This window comes from Chlorocebus sabaeus, chromosome 20 (assembly GCF_047675955.1).
Source record: "Chlorocebus sabaeus isolate Y175 chromosome 20, mChlSab1.0.hap1, whole genome shotgun sequence".
Taxonomy (NCBI): Eukaryota; Metazoa; Chordata; class Mammalia; order Primates; family Cercopithecidae; genus Chlorocebus; species Chlorocebus sabaeus.
This window is the reverse complement of record NC_132923.1, coordinates 15,939,932-15,958,691: the sequence shown is the minus strand read 5'-3', so window position 1 is coordinate 15,958,691 and position 18,760 is coordinate 15,939,932. Positions and strand designations below refer to the sequence as shown.

Here is an 18,760-nt window from a genome sequence, read left to right as displayed (position 1 = left end):
AAATTAGGCATTACAAAACCGTATGGTAAGCACTTTGATGAGGGAAGTACGATGTAGAATAAGATTATATAAAAAGAGCAATTTATCTGTGTTTGGGAGGGCAGCGAGGGCCTTCCAGAAGGAGTAAATAGCATAACTGGGAGAGGGTTGGAGAGAAGTTCCTGTCAGAGGACATTTACAGAGGTCTCGATGTGAAAGAATATGGGTCTAAAGAACCAAAGGAAGTTCCAGGGGGCTGAACACATGAGTTTGCTAGGCAGCAGGGGCATGATAAGAAGCTAAAGTAGTCTGTGCTAAACTACTGAGTTTACACTTGCTCAGTAAAGTAGTCCCTAGGAAGACATAAAATCATTTTCTTCATAAAGGTCCTAGCCAGTTTAAGAAGAAAAGATTAGTCGTGTCAGTGCATGTCTATGTATAGAAAGTTCTATTTACTACAGACCAGCTTTGTCAGCTGTCATGTGGCTACGGTCTCTGCCAGTTTGAAACAAAACTGACAAAAGAGGGATCCTGCAATCTCTCAGCTTTACACTGAGATGAAAACCACTTTAGTAGATTAGGCAGGATGGTGGAGAAGCTAAGAAAACTCTCTGAAGGAAACAGATATAAAACACATTAGGCTTTCTACTGCTCGTCTACTTTTGGTCTCAACTCCTTTCCCGTGAAGTTTTTATTTTTTAAATTGATTTATTTTTATTTATTTTTTGAGACAGGGTCTCACTCTCTTGTGCAAGCTGGAGCACAGTGGTGCAGTCATGGCTCACTGCAGCCTCAACTTCCTAGGCTCAGGTGATCTTCCCACCTCAGCCTCCCAGGTGGCTGAGACTACAGGCACACCCCACCACCCCCAGCTCATTTTTATGTGTGTGTGTTTTTTTGTAGAAACGGGTTTTCACCATGTTGTCCAGGCTGGTATTTTTTTTTAAATACTTGCAGTCAGGGATCATCCATAAGAAGCAAATCTCACTCTGACTCCTTTTCTTTTTTTTTTTTTTTGAGACCGAATCTCACTCTATCACCCAGGCTGTAATGCAGTGGCACGATACTGGCTCTCTGCAACCTCCACCTCCCAGATTCAAGCTATTCTCATGCCTCAGCCTCCGGGAGCAGCTAGGATTACAAGTGTCCACACTCATCTAATTTTTGTGTTTTCAGTAGAGACAGGGCTTTGCCATGTTGGCCAGACTGGTCTTAAACTCCTGGCCTCAGGTGATCTGCCCACCTTGTCCTCCCAAAGTGCTGGGATTACAAGTGTGAGCCACCACACCTGGCCGCTGATTCCTTTTCTATTTGCGAGCTTCTCTGGCTCATGTAATTATTATCATAAGATTATGGGAAAATATGTACTTCCATTTTTGTCTTGAAGCATACTCTGTAACATGTATAACTTCAAACATCCAAGAACATTTAAACATTTATTTCCAATGTCATGAGCTTTAATAAGTAGGTCTTATAAGAGTGGATCTTATCTTTAATCCCTGAAATAAGTTAACCGTCTAATTAGCAGACCTGTTTTATAGAAATGTTTCTATAAAACATTTCTCAAAAAAATATATATTGACATTCTATCTTCTTTCCCTTCCAGATACTATTTTTTGGATTTGGGTGGCTTTTCTTCATGCGCCAATTGTTTAAAGACTATGAGGTGAGAAGAAATAATTTTGTCATACTTACACTGTATGAATTTAGATTGACAAGAAAAATGTCTCCATTAAAGAAACATTATGTTCATTTCCAAGATAGGAAGCTGTTACCAAATAAGTACTATATAACTATTAGATTAGAGAATATAATTAGGCTTAATTGATTTAAAAGGGGGGAAAAAGGCAAGCCAAATGTAGCCCAGAAGTTAGGAGAAAGGAATGTTATGCCTTAGTCGTATCAGGATATGCACCAATAGCAAATAGTTATTCTGCAGGAGAGAATTTAATTCATAATGTCTCACAAATGTTCCCTTTCATTTGTCTATCTGGCCCTGAATTGCCAGTCTTATATTCTGAGTTAATACCAAAATCCCGAGGCTATCAGGGGAACCAGCCCCCAATATTTCAACATAGGTTCTTTCTGTTTTCCCTAAGTGTCGACTGGTCTCAGAAATAAAGAGTACAAAGAGAAAAATTTTACAGCTAGGCCTCTGGGGGTGCCATCACATATTGGTAGGACTGTGACAGCAACCCTGAGCCACAAAACCAGCAAGTTTTTATTAGGGATTTCAAAAGGGGAAGGGGTGTATGAATAGGAAGTGGGTCACAGAGGTCAGTGCTTCAGATGCAATAAAAGATCACAAGCCAGAGGCAAAAATTAGAATTACTGATGAGGATCTGTGTCCCGCTGTGCACGCATTGTCTTGATAAACATCTTAACAGGAAACAGGGTTCGAGATCTGACAACTGGTCTGACTAGAATTTACCAGACTGGAATTTCCCAATCCTAGTAAGCCTGAGGGCATTGCAGGAGACCAAGGCGTATTTCAGTCCTATCTCAACCGCATAAGACAGACTTCCTAGAGCGGCCCTTCATAAACCTCCCCCTAGGTGTGCATTCCTTCCCCAAGGTTATTCCTTGATGGGAAAAGAATTCAGCGATATTTCTCCTACCTGCTTTCTGCAAGAAGAAAAATATGGCTGTATTCTGCCCGACCCCGCAGGCAGTCAGACCTTATGGTTATCTTTCCTTGTTCCCTGAAAATCACTGTTCTGTTCTTTTTCAGGGTGCACTAATTTCGTATTGTTCAAACACACATGCTTTACAAACAATTTGTACAGTTAACGCAATCATCACGGGGTCCTGAGGTGACATACATCCTCAGCTTACAAAGATGACGGAATTAAGAGATTAAGACAGGCGTAAGAAATTATAAAAGTATTAATTTGGAGAACTAATAAATGTCCATGAAATCTTCACAATTTATATTCGGAGATTGCAGTAAAGACAGGTGTAAGAAATTATAAAAGTCCTAATTTGGGGAACTAATAAATGCCCATGAAATCTTCACAATTTATGTTCTGCCACAGCTTCAGCCGGTCCCTCCATTCGGGGTCCCTGACTTCCCACAACACAAAGCTGGTGTTTTTATCTTAAGCTTTGGATTCAGAAGATCACCATCCTAGACTGGACATTTCCTAGTTAGTTTTCCTAATTAGTAATAAGATCAGGGGTTATAGTCTACATTGGGTCATTTCTAGGATGTTCTCCATTAAACTTTCTCGGGGAGTTTATTGTCTGAAAGAGCCTGGAATTCTGGAGATTTTCTTCTGCCCAATACTTTAAGGCCTCCCAAGGGAGGTTCCAGAACTGATCCAGGATCTGCAGTGTGTTGAAGAATCCCTTTAAACATTAACCATTATATATGAATCTGTCAGTTTTTTGTCAGTGTGCATCAGGAATTCTAAGTGCTACCTATGACCCTGTCACTTCATCTGTTTGTCCTCAAAATTCTTCATCCACAAGAGGATGCTGGTAATAGTGACTCAAGATTCAGAAGTGCCACCTACTTTGGTCTTTTTCTTTAGCTCCAGGCAAGTTACTGTTGTGACCCTACTTCCAGTGACTTGAGAATTTCCTCAGAATAAGTTTTCTGACTTGTAACCAGAAGGAGGTTATCAGTTCAGTTTTTAAACATGGAAATAACTTCTAGTTTCTATTTCACTTTTAACAGATACGTCAGTATGTTGTACAGGTGATCTTCTCTGTGACATTTGCATTTTCTTGCACCATGTTTGAGCTCATCATCTTTGAAATCTTAGGAGTATTGAATAGCAGGTGAGTAAGAGTACTGAATAACTCCTCTTGAAGAGTTCTGTGCTACATTCTTTACGGTGGAAAAGCTATCTGGATCTCATAACTGAGATAAAAAAGAAACACTGTGTTAATAATTTAGTCTTAGTAACTACAATGATCACAGCAGATATGGGTCACAGCCACCTAGTAGCTGGTTTGACAAAGATTATGAGAAACCAGGAAAAAAAGATCTGACCATTAACTCTGAAAAACTCATTGGAGTGAGGCTGTGAAGCCGCAGACTAGGCTTCACTCCTAGAAGCTTTATTTTTCCGGGACTGCTCGCTGACTGAATCCCAGTAACAGCCCTTCACATTGTTCTGCTGATTGAAAATCTCTACCTGAAAAGGTTAGAATTCCTCAGAGATACTTAATGATCTCTCTGAAGACTGAGCTCCAGTTCTTACTTTACTTAGTTACTTTTATTGATTTTACAGTCATGGTCAAGTTTGGTTGAATTTAAAGTGTTTCTTAAAACACTTTTTAAAAGTAACTCTTTACTCCCTTCCGAATAATAGACCTGTTAGTTTATTAGACAGTCTATCCAAAATATTTCTTGCTTGTTAATCTGCAAGCTTGAGAATTTTTTTAGCGGCATTTATATGTAGGGTTCAACTATGCTATGCAGACTTTGTTGTACTTTTTTATCACTACCTGGAAAAACCTTTTAAGAGTAAAGTAGTCTTTCACTCTAAAGTTAGGACTCAGCGCCAAGGTAAGTTCATTGTAGACCCCTGACACTTGAGACTTGTAGAGAGACTGTACTCTCAAATCCTTTGATAATCAGAGTTGAAAACAAAATTTGAATTAAAAAGAAAAACTTACTGTACAAATGGTTAATCACAAAACATTGAAAGGTTAAAAAAAGAGGGGCTAGACACAGTGGCTTACGCCTATAATCCCAGCAATTTGGGAGGCTGAGGCAGGAGGATCACTTAAGTGCAGAGGTTCAAGGCCAGTCTGGGCAACAAAGTGAGACCCTGTCTCTACAAAAAAATTTTAAAAAATTAGCAGAGTGTAGTAGTACACACCTATAGTCCCAGCTACACTAGACGCTGAAGCAGGAGGATCCCTTGAGCCCAGGAGTTTGAGAATGTGCAGTGAGCTGTGATCACCGGATAAGACAGTGAGACCCCATCTCTTAAAAAAAAAAGAGTGAGACAGAGAGAATCAGAGTTGATAATAATGGTCTCTTGATAGAACAATGAATGACATGTATTATGGTAAAATAGAAGTATGTTCTGATTCTCCTACTTTTAAACTTTAATAATCCAAACCTTTTTTTGGATGAGCTAGATATAGTTCCTTTGACTATAGATAATAGACAAGTATTATTTTACATAATGGTTATTAAATTTTATTGTCACAACCTGCACCTTTCACTGCTATTTAAGCAGGGGTTGGCAGACTTTCTTCTGTAAAGGGACAGATAGTAAATATTTTAGGCTTCTGTGGACCAGAAGGTTTCTATTGCAACTACTCAGCCCTGCTGTTGTAGAGCGAAAGTAGTCATAGGGAATATATAAACAAATGAGCATGACCATGCTCTAATAAAACTTAATTTGTAAAAGCAGGTGGCTGCCAGGCCATAGTTTGCCAACTACTCATCTAAATATAGATAGAGAGGATTCAGTTATTCTAAAGCTATAGTTTTGTTTTTGGTAGATGATGTCCCCCAACTTTTAACTTATAGTTAATAACCCATTTAGCTTTAAGTTTTCTAATGGTCAATGTGAAATAAAAAATTTGATCAGTTAGATAAAATCATTGTGTCTGCAAGAAAATAGCAAATTAATTTCTCAAAAGAAGCATAATCATCATTTATTGTTACTGAATTATTACCAAGATTACAATGAAATTTCTTCAAAGATTTCATAAAGAAGAAAATGCAAAGGCAATTAACAGTGTCTTCAACAACATCCATTCAAGAGAAATATCAGTTTCAGAGGGCTGTTTCTAACTGTTCCTTCCTTAGTACAGATGGCAGGCATCACAAAACAAAGAGCCATTCAGTAAAAGCTACCCTATAGGGAATGAATACCATTTAGACTAGATAAGTTGACAGCTTCATAGTAAGAAACATCAGTCATACTGTGGTGTATATTTCTTAAATTTCTTAGCTAGTTAAAGAGGATAAGAAGTAGCATTGCTGAAATCTAGTTCTTCTTTGTGTGTTATATAGAGGATTGGGTTTGTTCAGTCTGAGACGTGTCTTCAGTTATACCTGTTTTTTCATGCTAGTGTTTCACCCAATTATGGAACACAAATGTGAACCTTGATGATGTAGTATAACTCTCCATTGACTGGACTCAGAATCATTTTGAAAAGAGAATCTTGGCCAGAATATTCCTTTGACTCGCCTTTCAGCAGAGATTGTATGACTTCCTATCCAAATATGTAATCTTGTCGGGATCCTTAATTTTTTCAAGAGAATATCACTTTACTCTCAGCTCAAAAGATTAGTTAAAACATGTGCTTCACTTTTAATAGGCAGTCCGTACTGCCAATTAAAGTTGCACTTGTTATTTCAAACCCACTGCCTCCCAGAATCTTTCAGAAGCTCAGCTGAAATACTATGTAGAATTGCCTGGAGGATGTCCAGCTTGTTTCCTTCTCTAAATGCTCTAAAGTAGGTTAACCTAGAGGAGCGAGAAGCTGTCAACTTATCTAGTCTAAATGGTATTCATTCCCTATAGGGTAGCTTTTACTGAATGGCTCTTTGTTTTGTGATGCCTGCCATCTGTACTAAGGAAGGAACAGTTAGAAACAGCCCTCTGAAACTGATATTTCTCTTGAATGGATGTTGTTGAAGACACTGTTAATTGCCTTTGCATTTTCTTCTTTATGAAATCTTTGAAGAAATTTCATTGTAATCTTGGTAATAATTCAGTAACAATAAATGATGATTATGCTTCTTTTGAGAAATTAATTTGCTATTTTCTTGCAGACACAATGATTTTATCTAACTGATCAAATTTTTTATTTCACATTGACCATTAGAAAACTTAAAGCTAAATTTATGACCTATCCATAGCAACTTTCTAGAATTCTATTTTATAATAGCCACCATGCTTGACCCAATATTTTACCTATCTGTTACCATTGTTGTTCATATTTCCTTATAGTTCATTTCATCATCCTGTATTTTATTTATCTTTGTAAGCCATTTAACCACTTATGCCTTTTTTGAAACAAGGCCTAAGTAAATTTAAAATCAGTAAATACAAAAGACACCATCAAGAAAGTGAACAAACATTCCAAGAACAAGAAAAAATTTTTATAAATTGCCTGTCTGATAATGGACTGGAACTTGTATCTAAAATACACAAAGAATTCTTACAGTTTAATAATATAATACAATTTAAAAATGAATAAAGGATCTGAATAGGCATTTCTCCAAAGATGATATAGAAATGGCCAGTAAACACGTATAAATAGATGCCCAGTACCGTTAACCATCAAGGAAATGCAAATCAAAACCACAGTGAGATACCACTTCACACACACTGAAATGCTATAACAAAAAAAAAAAAGACAATAACAAGTGTTGGCGAGGCTGAGGAGAAATTGGAACTCTCATACGCTCCTGAGGAAAATGTAAAATGATGCAGCCACATTGGGAAACAGTGGGAGTACCTCAAAAGATTAAATATAGATTTATCATATGACCCAACAATTCCACTCCATTTTTACCTAAAGAGAAATGAAAACATACATCCACACCAAAATGTATACACACACATTCATAGCATCTCTATTTATAATAGCCAAAAACCCAATGTCTTCAATTAATAAATCCAGAAACAAAATATAATATATCCATATAATGGGATGAATATTGTTCAGCCATAAAAGGAATTATTGATAGATACTACAACATATCAATTATTGATAGATACTTGCAAACATTATGGTAAGTAAAAGAAGCCAGTCATAAAAGATTACGTATTGGTGGTTTCCTAGAAACAGAAAGTATATTGGTGGTTTCCTAGAGCTGAGGAGGTTAGGGAGAAAAGGAGTGACTGCTAATGGGTACAGGATTTCTTTATGGCCTAATGAAAGTGTTCTAAAATTGATTGAGGTGATGGTTGCACAACTCTGAGTATATGAAAACCATTGAATTGTATACTTTAAATGGGTAAATTATATCTCATTAAAACTGTTATAAAAAGTGCTAACAAAAAGTTTTAACAAAATATATCTTATAAATTAATAAAAGTAATTCATGCAAATCAGGTGTTTATATCAGGAGTACAAAAGAAATATTTTTGAGCCTTTATAGCATTTATTACTGTTAACATTTATTTTCCTTTAATTCTTACATTGGAATAAGATTCCTAGGGGAGAATAAAACAATAGTCATTCTACTAGCAATGTCTTATGTTGATACATGTTAGTGGTATATGTTACCCATGAATATATCAAAAACATAAACATTCTTATTTTAATATATGAAATTCTTCAGAGGTTAAGATGGTCATATATACCTTTCAGAAATTTGTGTTTTTTAATCTCTACAAATAAGTAGATTTTAAGAGCCTAGTAGGCTGATTAGATAGGATATATTCAATATTGAGTCCCAAGAGCAAAAGACCCTTTGGAAGACTAAAGAGAAAGAAAGTTGCTTCCCTCTCTCCTTCTTAGTGACAGTCTTTGACATTTATTTCAGCTCACGTTATTTTCACTGGAAAATGAACCTATGTGTAATTCTGCTGATCCTGGTTTTCATGGTGCCTTTTTACATTGGCTATTTTATTGTGAGCAACATCCGACTATGTAAGTATTTTGCCCTCTCAGTCAGCACATAGATTGAGATGAGTATTTGAGGGGACTTAGATTGTGAATAGCTTTATTTCTACATTAACTTTCAGTAGCTACCGCTATTTGAGGACACCTCACACACAACATCTTAAAAATAAATATAAAATAAATATTGAATGAATTGGCACAAAGTAAATATTGAGTGAATGATTAGGTTATTTGTTCTGCCACAGCTTTATTTTTCTACCTATTAAGAATGTTTCATTTAATTCATCCCACATGTTAAATTCAGCTAAATTTCTCTTACAATGGTAAGGATGCTTTCACTAAAAATTATACTGTTCATCACTCATTTGCCAAGTGAATTAGCAGCCAAATATTAATTAGCATTATCTTATATTTTTAAATAGAGCAAGCTCTTTAACCTATATCTGTTTTTCCTAACAGTTTTGTCTCCTCTGTCTCAGTGCATAAACAACGACTGCTTTTTTCCTGTCTCTTATGGCTGACTTTTATGTATTTCTTCTGGAAACTAGGAGATCCCTTTCCCATTCTCAGCCCAAAACATGGTGAGTATATATGGGAGGGCAGAAGAAGGGAGGGAGAAGCTTTGTTTAATTTTCTGATTTCAAAAACATTTAATTAAATTTCTTGGGGAAAAATTTATTTGGGGAAATAATTCATTAATTCATAGGTTCTTGGGATTGGGAAAAAAAAATTTCTGATTTTGAGGAGGATAGCAAGCTATTTCTCTGAAAAATGTCTGATTTTGAACTACATTTTCTCCTTTCTTCTAAGAGATAACTAATGCTGGTTTTGGAACTCACTTCTGTCATTCTAAAGTAGGAATTTTTGACCTTCCTTTACTGAATATACTTACTTAAAGGGTATAAGGAAAGAGAATGGTGTCTAACTCATATTGTATATAGAACTACAGGAATATATTTGTATATGTATTTGGAGGTAAGGCATCAATGAACTTTTATCAGATTTCCAAAGGGGTCTGTGACCCAAAAGGTAAATGGCCACTGTTTAAGGGATGATAAAGATACATTAGGGAAGCATACGTATTTGGAGAAAGGTGACATAAAACGCTCACAATTAGTAGGTAAAGAAAAGCTTTCCAAGAATCGGTGTCTCCCCTCTAACAAAAAAAGTTTATTTTAAAACGAGATTTGGCAGAGCCCTAATTTTTAAGTTAAAATCAATGAACAAACCTCAGCTAATAAGTCCTTCCAGAACTATTTCAGAAGTGTGTATGAATCTATCTTAAAAAGATTAGAGAGCCCATCTGTAATAAATATATTGCAGCTTTCATGCTAGAACCTTTTCAAAAATATATTTATACCTGTTCATTCACCATCCTGCCATATTATCAGGGTTCTTATTACAGAAAACAGAATCTACTGTAACTAATTTAAAGCAGAAAGTGATTAATTATACAGTGTCAGGCAATTTATAGACTTTCTAGGAAAGCAGGAATGCAAAGCTTAACTGCTATATGGTGAAGAGAAATACCCAACTATGCTACAATACTAAACTAGAAAACCTCGCTGAAGTCGTCACATGCCACTCAGGGTCTATGACATCAGGGACCTCAGTCCCAGCTGTTTGAGCTCCTAAGTGCTATCACCACCCCTGCATTGTTCATTTCTGCATCTGAGGCCTCACATGGGCCTGGTTTTTTGGTGAAACCTAGGTAACATTTAGAACCTTAGCCTCAAGGAAATCTGAGAAGGAGCGTTTGGCTTTCTAAACTCTGTAGTACCAAAACAAATGCTAGAAAAGGATATTGGAATTAATGTTGAATGAGCCAGTGTCTATTATAGAATCTGCCGTACCTCCCACACACCCTTCCATCTATACTCATTGCCTATAGCAGGAATTTCGGGAGAGAGAGGTTATGAGACTCTCCTGCAGTAAGGTCAGAGGAGATACGCAGTTTTGAAAAGCATATACAGTACCAAATAAATAGTTGTGTATTTTTAAAATAAGAATAACTGTTTCAAGATTTCAAATAATGTTAAAGGCCAGAAAACTTAACATAACACCAGCCTACCAAAAACATTCAAACTCTTAGGTGGCGTATGAGACTTTTCATGGCCTGGCTACTGCTCTCTATACATGTTGCATTCTCCAGTCCTATGAAGTTATTTCAAGTTTATTTATTTATTTTCTTTTTGAGACAGGTCTCACTCTTATTCAGGCTGGAGTGCAGTGGCATGATCTTGGCTCACTGCAACCTCTGTCTCCCAGGCTCAAGTGATCCTCCCACCTCAGCCTCCTGAGTAACGGGGACTACAGGCGAATGCCACCACACCCGGCTAAGTTTTGTGTTTTTTCGTAGAGATGGGGTTTCTCCACGTTGCTCAGGATGGTCTTGAACTCCTGAGCTCAGGGGATCGACCCACTGTGGCCTCCCAAAGTGCTCACAAGTGTGAGCCACCACACCCAGCCTCAAGTTTCTAGAGCTGTTCTCTCAGCCTGGACAATCCTTCACCAACCCTGTCTACCTAGAAAATGCCTATCTATCCTTTCTAGATTCAACTCTTGTCAATTCCTTTAGGAAGATTTTCCTGGCCAGCATTAGGAGATATTAATTGCTCCCAACTCAAGGTATCTATATCATCTATAAAACTTACAATTTCATGTTTCCTTTTCCAACTTCCTCTTCAACCTGTGGGCTCCCTGAGATCAGAAAACTACATGTTATTTGTCTTTGTATCCCTAGTGCCTAGTGTGGAACTTAACACATAACGAGTGTTTTAATACATGTTCTTTGAATCAGTGAATGGAAGAAAATTGAGTCTCTCCAATGTGGTAAATGAGTTTACTACTTTAACACTCTGGATAGGAATTTAGGAAATGCTAATGTGATCAGCATGCCTATGTCAATGGTCAACGAAAAGAAAGACTTGCACTAAAGAGTCCTGGTAGTATAGTTCTCATATAAACCTGTTTCAAAGAAACCCACAGCCAGACACATTTATCTGTGATGGTAGAAGTCAGAGAGAAGAGTTACAAAAGGCCCCCAGGGCTGCTGACAGGGCAAACACAGGCTCACATGCAATACAAAGACCTGACTCTGACACCTTTCTCCAGCTTTCTCCTGTGTGCATTCAGCTCACATGACCAGTGCAGCCAGGACACACCAAAGGGAAGATGAAGGCCATTGTATCTATTGTCCTTTCATCCACCCCTTTTTCTAAATTCTGTGGGATGACCCTGAAAAGGACACTGAGAGAGAAAGCTAGGGAGACAGTTTCAGCTTTCTTCTTTCCATCGTACTCCAATAGGCATTACAGTTTTATGACTGAATATTCAGGTATCTTAATTTATTTAACCCTCTAAGATAAGTAAGGAGGAAGAAAAGTTTGGATGGTAGCCAAGAAGCAACCAGCCTTACACTACCTTCCTAGAGCTTTCCCAGGACTGTCCCAACAACCACTGTAATTGTTTATTGCTGTGGAGACCACCCAAAAAATGGGCTGGGCAGGTTGGCTCACCCCTATAATCCCAGCACTTTGGGAGGCCAAGGCAGGGAGATCACTTGAGGTCAGGAGTTAGAGACCAGCCTGGCCAACATGGCAAAACCCCGTCCCTACTAAAAATACAAAAATTAGCCAGGCATGGTGACGCATGCCTGTAATCCCAGCTACTCCCCGGAGGCTGGAGACACAAGAATTGCTTGAACCAAGGAGGCTGAGGTTGCAGTGAGCTGAGATCATGTCACTGCCCTGCAGACTGGGCAACAGAACATGACTCAAAAAAATAATCCATGAAAGTACTTCTTGTGTGGTGCCTGAACCTTGGAATGTCTTTAGTGGGAAAGAGTCAGAGAGATTACAAAAGACTGTAAGGAATCTGTGTGAGCAGGTGGCAAAGGTAAAATGGTCTTCTGCTAGTGTCCTTATTCATCTGACTTTCCATGTATTAACTGGTAAATGGGGATAATGATAACTGACTCCTATTTCATAGAAATGCTGAGATTAAGTAAATAGTATCTACAAAGTACTTTAAATCATAAAAAGATGTAATAAAAGGACAAAGACACCATGTTAAAAGGAATAAAGGTAAAGGGGGGAATTTTTTCATTTTTTCTTATTTAATAACCCATATTAATCCCTTGGATTTTTTTATGTTATTGAGTGATGTTATAGTCAACAAACATTTGTTGAACACCTTCTATGTGCCAGGCAGTAAGGAAAACAAAGATCAATAAGACATGATGTCTTCTTGTAAAGGGGTTGCAAATTCAAGAGGTATATAGTAAGTAGAATCAACAGAATTTAGGTGAGGATTTCTTTGTTCATTTAGCATTACACAAATATTTATTGAGCATCTACTTTATATAAATTAAGCATTGGAAATAAACCACAAACAAAACAAACTTGGTTTCTGCCCCCCTGAAATTTACAGTCTTGTGGGTGAAACTAGACAGTAAAGAGGTAAATATATAAATAAATGATTGCCAATTGTGATCATTGTCATCAAGGAGCAAACAGGTTGCTGTGATAGAGAAAAATGCAGATAATGTAGTATAAGTAGTTAGATCCACCCTTTCTGAGACAGTGATATTTAAGCTGAGATTTAAAGGACAAGACCAAAGGAAGACCCACCAAGAACGCACAAGAGACATCACATAAAGCCCTGAGGCAGAAAGACCTTGGTATATTCAAAGAAAGGCGAGAGATAGAATGGAGAGTAATCGTATAGTGTATAGATTTTATTATTATGGTGATTATGTCATTTTCTAAGACAGATAATGCAGAAGAAGAAACAAGTTGAGGGGAAAGATAATTTTAGTTCGGTATATGCTGAATTTGAGTTACCCATGCATATTCAGGTGGTGTTAAATAAGCAATTGGATGTACAAATCAGGAGCTTAGGGAAAAAGTATACATGTATCATTCCTCATAGAGATGGCTCCAGGAATCCAAACAACTAGAAATCATCAACTAAATGCCATTAGGTGAAGCTGGGGAAGTTGGTGAGATCACCCAACCAAAAAATGTGTATACTGAAATGAAAGAGAGAATTCTGGTCCATACAGAGCAAGAAGTGACTGAGAAAAAGCAATTAGAACAGTGAAAGGGTAATCCTTGAGAAATGATGTTGTGGAAGCCAAGAAGATAAAATAATTTTAAACAAAAATGATTCAGTGTCATAAAAGAGCCAATAAAACAAGGATTGGAAAATGTTGAATTTTGCAACCAGGAGAAAACTTATTACCAAAGTGTTGTAGTGGTTGAAGCCCAGACTTTGGAGCTAGACTGCACTTGAAACTTGACTCTGCCCCTTTTATCTGTGTGGCCTTAACTAAGTTACGTAACCTCTTTGTGCCTCCATTTCTTCATCTGTAAAATTAGGTTTTCAATAATATCTACCTCGTAGGATTGTTATGAGGGTTAAATGAATTAGAACACGTGAAGTGCTTAGAACAGTGCCTAGTCATAGCATGTACTTGATGCATATTACCTATTATATTGCCATTACAATTATTAGTGAAAGTGATTTCATTCAATGTAGAAGAATGGGAAGAAAGCTGGATTGCAGTCAGTTAAGGAATGAACTGGAGGTGAAGAAAAGGTGACAATAACTATAAACTTCTCTTAAGAAGCCTGGCTATTAAGGAAGAAATAGATGGCGATTGGTAACTAGAGGTAAACTCAAAGCCAAGAACAGAATTTCTCTTAGAAAAGAGACTTGAAACTAAAGAGAAAGAACTAGCAAAGAAGGAAATATTGAATATACAAGAGAGAGGAGATAGATGATGGAACAAGACTCTGAAAGAGGTGGAAGGGATTGAATACAATCAAAAGTATGGTGACTTCTAGTTCCAAGATGGTGGCATAGGGGCAAGCTGGCTTCACTTACCCCCATGACAGAAAACCAAAAACAAATAGCACCAAGATTATCACCAGCAATATCCCAGAACTCACATAAAAGGATGAGACAGTTCCCAGGGCCCAGAGAAAATCAGAAGCACAAGTGGAGAAGTCAACTTTGGATGCTACTTTGTTCTGAAGGAGACAAGCTGGGAGGATGATTGCAGATGTATATTCAATGTTATAAAAGAGCCAATAAAACAAGAATTGGAAAATGTTGAATTTGGCAACCAGGAGAAAATTTATGACCATAGTGTGGAGTTAAGGTAGTTTGTAGTAGAGTGAAGGTAGTTTATGTCTAATAGCTTATGTCTTTTATAATAAGGACATTGGCAAAGGAGAAGGACAAAGGTAGGAAAAATAAAGAGTAACTGACAAAGACGATGGAGAGAGATGGCTGACCAAGGGCAAGATAAGGATTAGTCAGTAGTGTGAGAGCTCTCTTAGGACCGGAGACCATACATTTGTAATGACTCCAAAATCAGTATGCATTCTAGCAATTTTAGGCAGCAAAACATGGGCACAGGGAAGGCAGAGTGTTAGACTGATCCAGAGTTGGGAATTTGTAGGATTAGCACTTCAGAAGGAAGATTGTAGGAGATTGAGGCTCCTGGTGAGAGAATTTGAAGCCAGCAAGCCTGGAGTCCAAGCTAGGTGAAGAATGGAGAAGCAGTGCACTGACCTCTAAAACGAGTGTAGTGGAAATAAAGGAGAACGAGAACTTGAAGACTAGGAAGGGAGGCCAGTAGTCAGAAAAGAATATTGGAATTTTCGGTTTTGAAGCTGACAGAATTCCTGAATTACAGCTCTGGCATTTGACCATAGGAGTGGATGGCTGAAGTGAATTCTATCCTAGAAATAAAAGTGAAAACCAACTAAAACCATTCTTTTTCTGCAACGCCAAACTTACTGAGTTATTCTTCAGCATTGCTTTCTCTCATTTATCCCAAATACATCAACCAGCAGTATTTATTTTCACTGCTAAGTTGATTTTCAGCATTCTCAAGAGATGTGAAACAATTGATAATTAGGATACAATTTATAATCTAACAATGATGTGTTTGCCTTTGAATTATTCATCTATAAGTGTAGCTCATTTATTAGATGAATTCTGTGTTTATTGGATGCAAAAAAGAATAAGACAAAAGCAAAAGAGTATCACCTTAGGGGAAATACATATATATCAAAGATAACTAGCACCAAGTATTTCCTGCTATTTATACTTCTCCAGCAGATTTACTTTTCTAGTTTTTTTGGCCGATGCTTTTACTAAAAGTACTTTGCTTTGTTAGCATTCATGCTACCAAGAGTAAACAGTCAATGATTGTTCTTTATAATTATTGTTGTTATTATTTTACTGTTATCACCCAATAAAAGAGATCACTCTGAAGCATATGGGACAAGAGGAAAATCAGTAAACTTTTAGTATATTTATTATACTCTATTATCTATATTTATATACTATATATATTATACTCTATATACTATATTTAGTATATTTATTATACTCTTTATTATCATCTACACATTAATAATTAAAAGTTGGCTTGTATGAGTTAGTTATGTGTAATGGTTAATGTTTTCAGTAATGTTTCCTTTTGCAGTACAGATGAGAGCCATTTTATCTGTGTTACCTGCGTTAATGTGCCTTGATGTTTTCAGGGATCTTATCCATAGAACAGCTCATCAGCCGGGTTGGTGTGATTGGAGTGACTCTCATGGCCCTCCTTTCTGGATTTGGTGCTGTCAACTGCCCATACACTTACATGTCTTACTTCCTCAGGTAACAGAGCGCTTTCCATCCTTTCTTTTTTGCCCCATTACTTCTTGAATACATATGTCATATTATGCCACCATCTTTAAGATTATATATTAGATCTATGACACTGCCTTTTTATTTTTCTCTTTCTCTGTCCCTATGGGCATTGACCTGGAAATCTTTCTAAATAAGTCTTATCACTTGTACTGCTTGCCTTTGATATTTGTCCTACATTCATTTATATTTTAAATGGCAAATTTCGATGTGACACTCCCCTCCCACTTTTTAAAGGCACATTTCTAGTGACCAGCAGTATAAACCAACCCCAACTTCAGCAGTTTAGTTCTTCCTAGAAGTATTAATAGAACAGTAGAAGACAATGCCAAGTTAAAAGTGTGCTTAAACATACATCCTAAATGTCACTGAGCTGAGATCACGCCACTGCACTCCAGCCTTGGTGACAGAGCAAGACTCTTTCATAAATAAATGACGAGTTGATGGGTGCAGCAAACCACCATGGCACGTGTATACCTATGTAACAAACCTGCACGTTTTACACATGTATCCCAGAACTTAAAGTATAATAAAAAATAAAATAAAAATATTTAAATATATATATATAAAAATGTCACTGGATCAAAGCTAAGAAAAACTGTAAGAGAGCTGGGTAAATTCCATTTCCCTGAGATGCCAGAGGATTAGCTGTAAGAAATGAGAGCAAAAGCATTTTAGTTTATTAATTATGGTTATTTTACTATTTTCTAGAAAAAAGTAGTGGGTAAAGTTAAAGTCTGTGTATCTCTCCAGATACAGTATCATGCCCAAGAGTAGGATCCCAAAACATTTCGCTAGCAGTTTGTGCTTTTTGTAGGAACGTGACTGACACAGATATTCTAGCCCTGGAACGGCGACTGCTCCAAACCATGGATATGATCATAAGCAAAAAGAAAAGGTAAGATATCAACACTGTAAAACATCTGGACTCTGTTACAATTTCTCAACAAGAAAATTTGACTATGAATTGGTGCTGGCAGGGAATTTTATCTTATTCATTTTTATTATAAGGTAAAGTACTATCAAAGATTTAGTGTTGGCTGGACACAGTGGCTCACACCTGTGATCCCAGCACTTTGGGAGGCCAAGACGGGAGGATCACTTGAGCCCAGAAGTTCAAGATTAGCCTGGGTAACATAGTGAGACCCCATCCCTTTAAAATAACAATAATAATAAAATTAAAAATATAAAAAAGTTTTTTAAAAAGATTTAGTGTTTTGTGTGAAAGAAAATTCTCAAATTCAATCTCATTTCTTGAATTTAGATCATTCTTCTTAGATAAATTAGAATTTTTTTAATTTTTTAAATTGTAAATTGACAAATTATAGTTGTATATATTTGTGGCATACAAAGTGGAATAATTAAATCAAGCTAATTAACATATCCGCTCACATGCTTATTTTTTTGTGGTGAAAACATCTGAAATTTACTCTTATTGATTTTGAAATGTACAATACATTATTATTTATTATATTCATCATGCTGTACAGTATGTCGCAAAGAAAAAAACCCTTATTCCTCCTGTCTAACTGAAACTTTGTACCCTTTGGCCATCGTCTCTCTATTCCTCCCACCCATCCAGCCTCTGGTAACCATCATTCTACCCTCTGCTTCTGTTGAGTTCATTGTTTTAGATTCCACATATAAGTGAGAACATGCAGTATTTGTCTTTCTGTGTCCAACTCATTTTGCTTAGCATGGTGTTCTCCACTAACAAATGAAAGAATTTCCTTCCTTAAGGCTGAATACTATTCTGTTGTCTATGTATGCCATATTTTCTTTATCCATTTTTCTGTTGATGGACATATAGATTGATACCATAACTTGGCTATTGTAAATAATACTGCAGTGAACATGGGTGTACGTATGTCTCTTTGACATTTTACTAATTTCATATCTTTTGGGTAAATACTCAGAAGTGGGATTGCTGGATCATATAGCAATTCCATTTTCAGTTTTTGTAGGAACCTCCACAATGTTTTCCATAGTGGTTGTGCTAATTTACATTTCCACCAACAATGTAGTAAGGGTTCCCTTTTCTCAGTGTCCACACCAGCATTCTTTATCTTTTGCCCCTTTGATAATAGTCATTCTGACAGGTACGAGGTGATATCTCATTGTGTCTTAGTTTGCAGTTCCTTAATGGCTAGTATGTTAAACATTATTTGATATATCTGTTGGTCATGTGTATGCCTTCTTTTGAGAAATGTCTATTCAGGTTCCTTGCCCATTTAAAAATCAGGTTATTTGTTTTCTTTCTATAGAGTTGTTTGAGGTCCTTACGTATTTTGTATACCAACCCCTTATCAGACATATGGCTTGCAGATATTTTCTTCCAGTCCGTAGGTTGTGTCTTCACTCTGCTAATTGTTTTCTTTGTTGCGCAGAAGCTTTTTATTTTGATGTAATCCCGTTTGTCTATTTTTGCTTTAATTGCCTGCACTTTGGGGATTAAATCTAAAAAGTTATTGTTCAGAGCAATTTGTGTAGTTTTTCCCCTATTTTCTTCTAGTAGTTT

General features: G+C 36.8%; 1 protein-coding gene across 2 annotated transcripts in view; it reads left to right on the top strand.

Annotated features, from left to right (window-relative positions):
- Window positions 1–18,760, top strand: part of GPR89A (G protein-coupled receptor 89A) — a 57,759-nt gene that overhangs the window by 6,816 nt on the left and 32,183 nt on the right. Inside the window, exons 2-7 of one of the 2 annotated variants that reach the window (XM_007977325.3) lie at window positions 1,586–1,645; window positions 3,659–3,762; window positions 8,450–8,556; window positions 9,009–9,110; window positions 16,092–16,212; window positions 17,060–17,140. In XM_007977325.3, coding sequence (XP_007975516.2) covers window positions 1,586–1,645; window positions 3,659–3,762; window positions 8,450–8,556; window positions 9,009–9,110; window positions 16,092–16,212; window positions 17,060–17,140 — 575 coding nt within the window. Of the gene's footprint in view, window positions 1–1,585; window positions 1,646–3,658; window positions 3,763–8,449; window positions 8,557–8,988; window positions 9,111–16,091; window positions 16,213–17,059; window positions 17,141–18,760 lie in introns of both variants that reach the window. The other variant, XM_007977326.3, reaches the window with a different exon arrangement.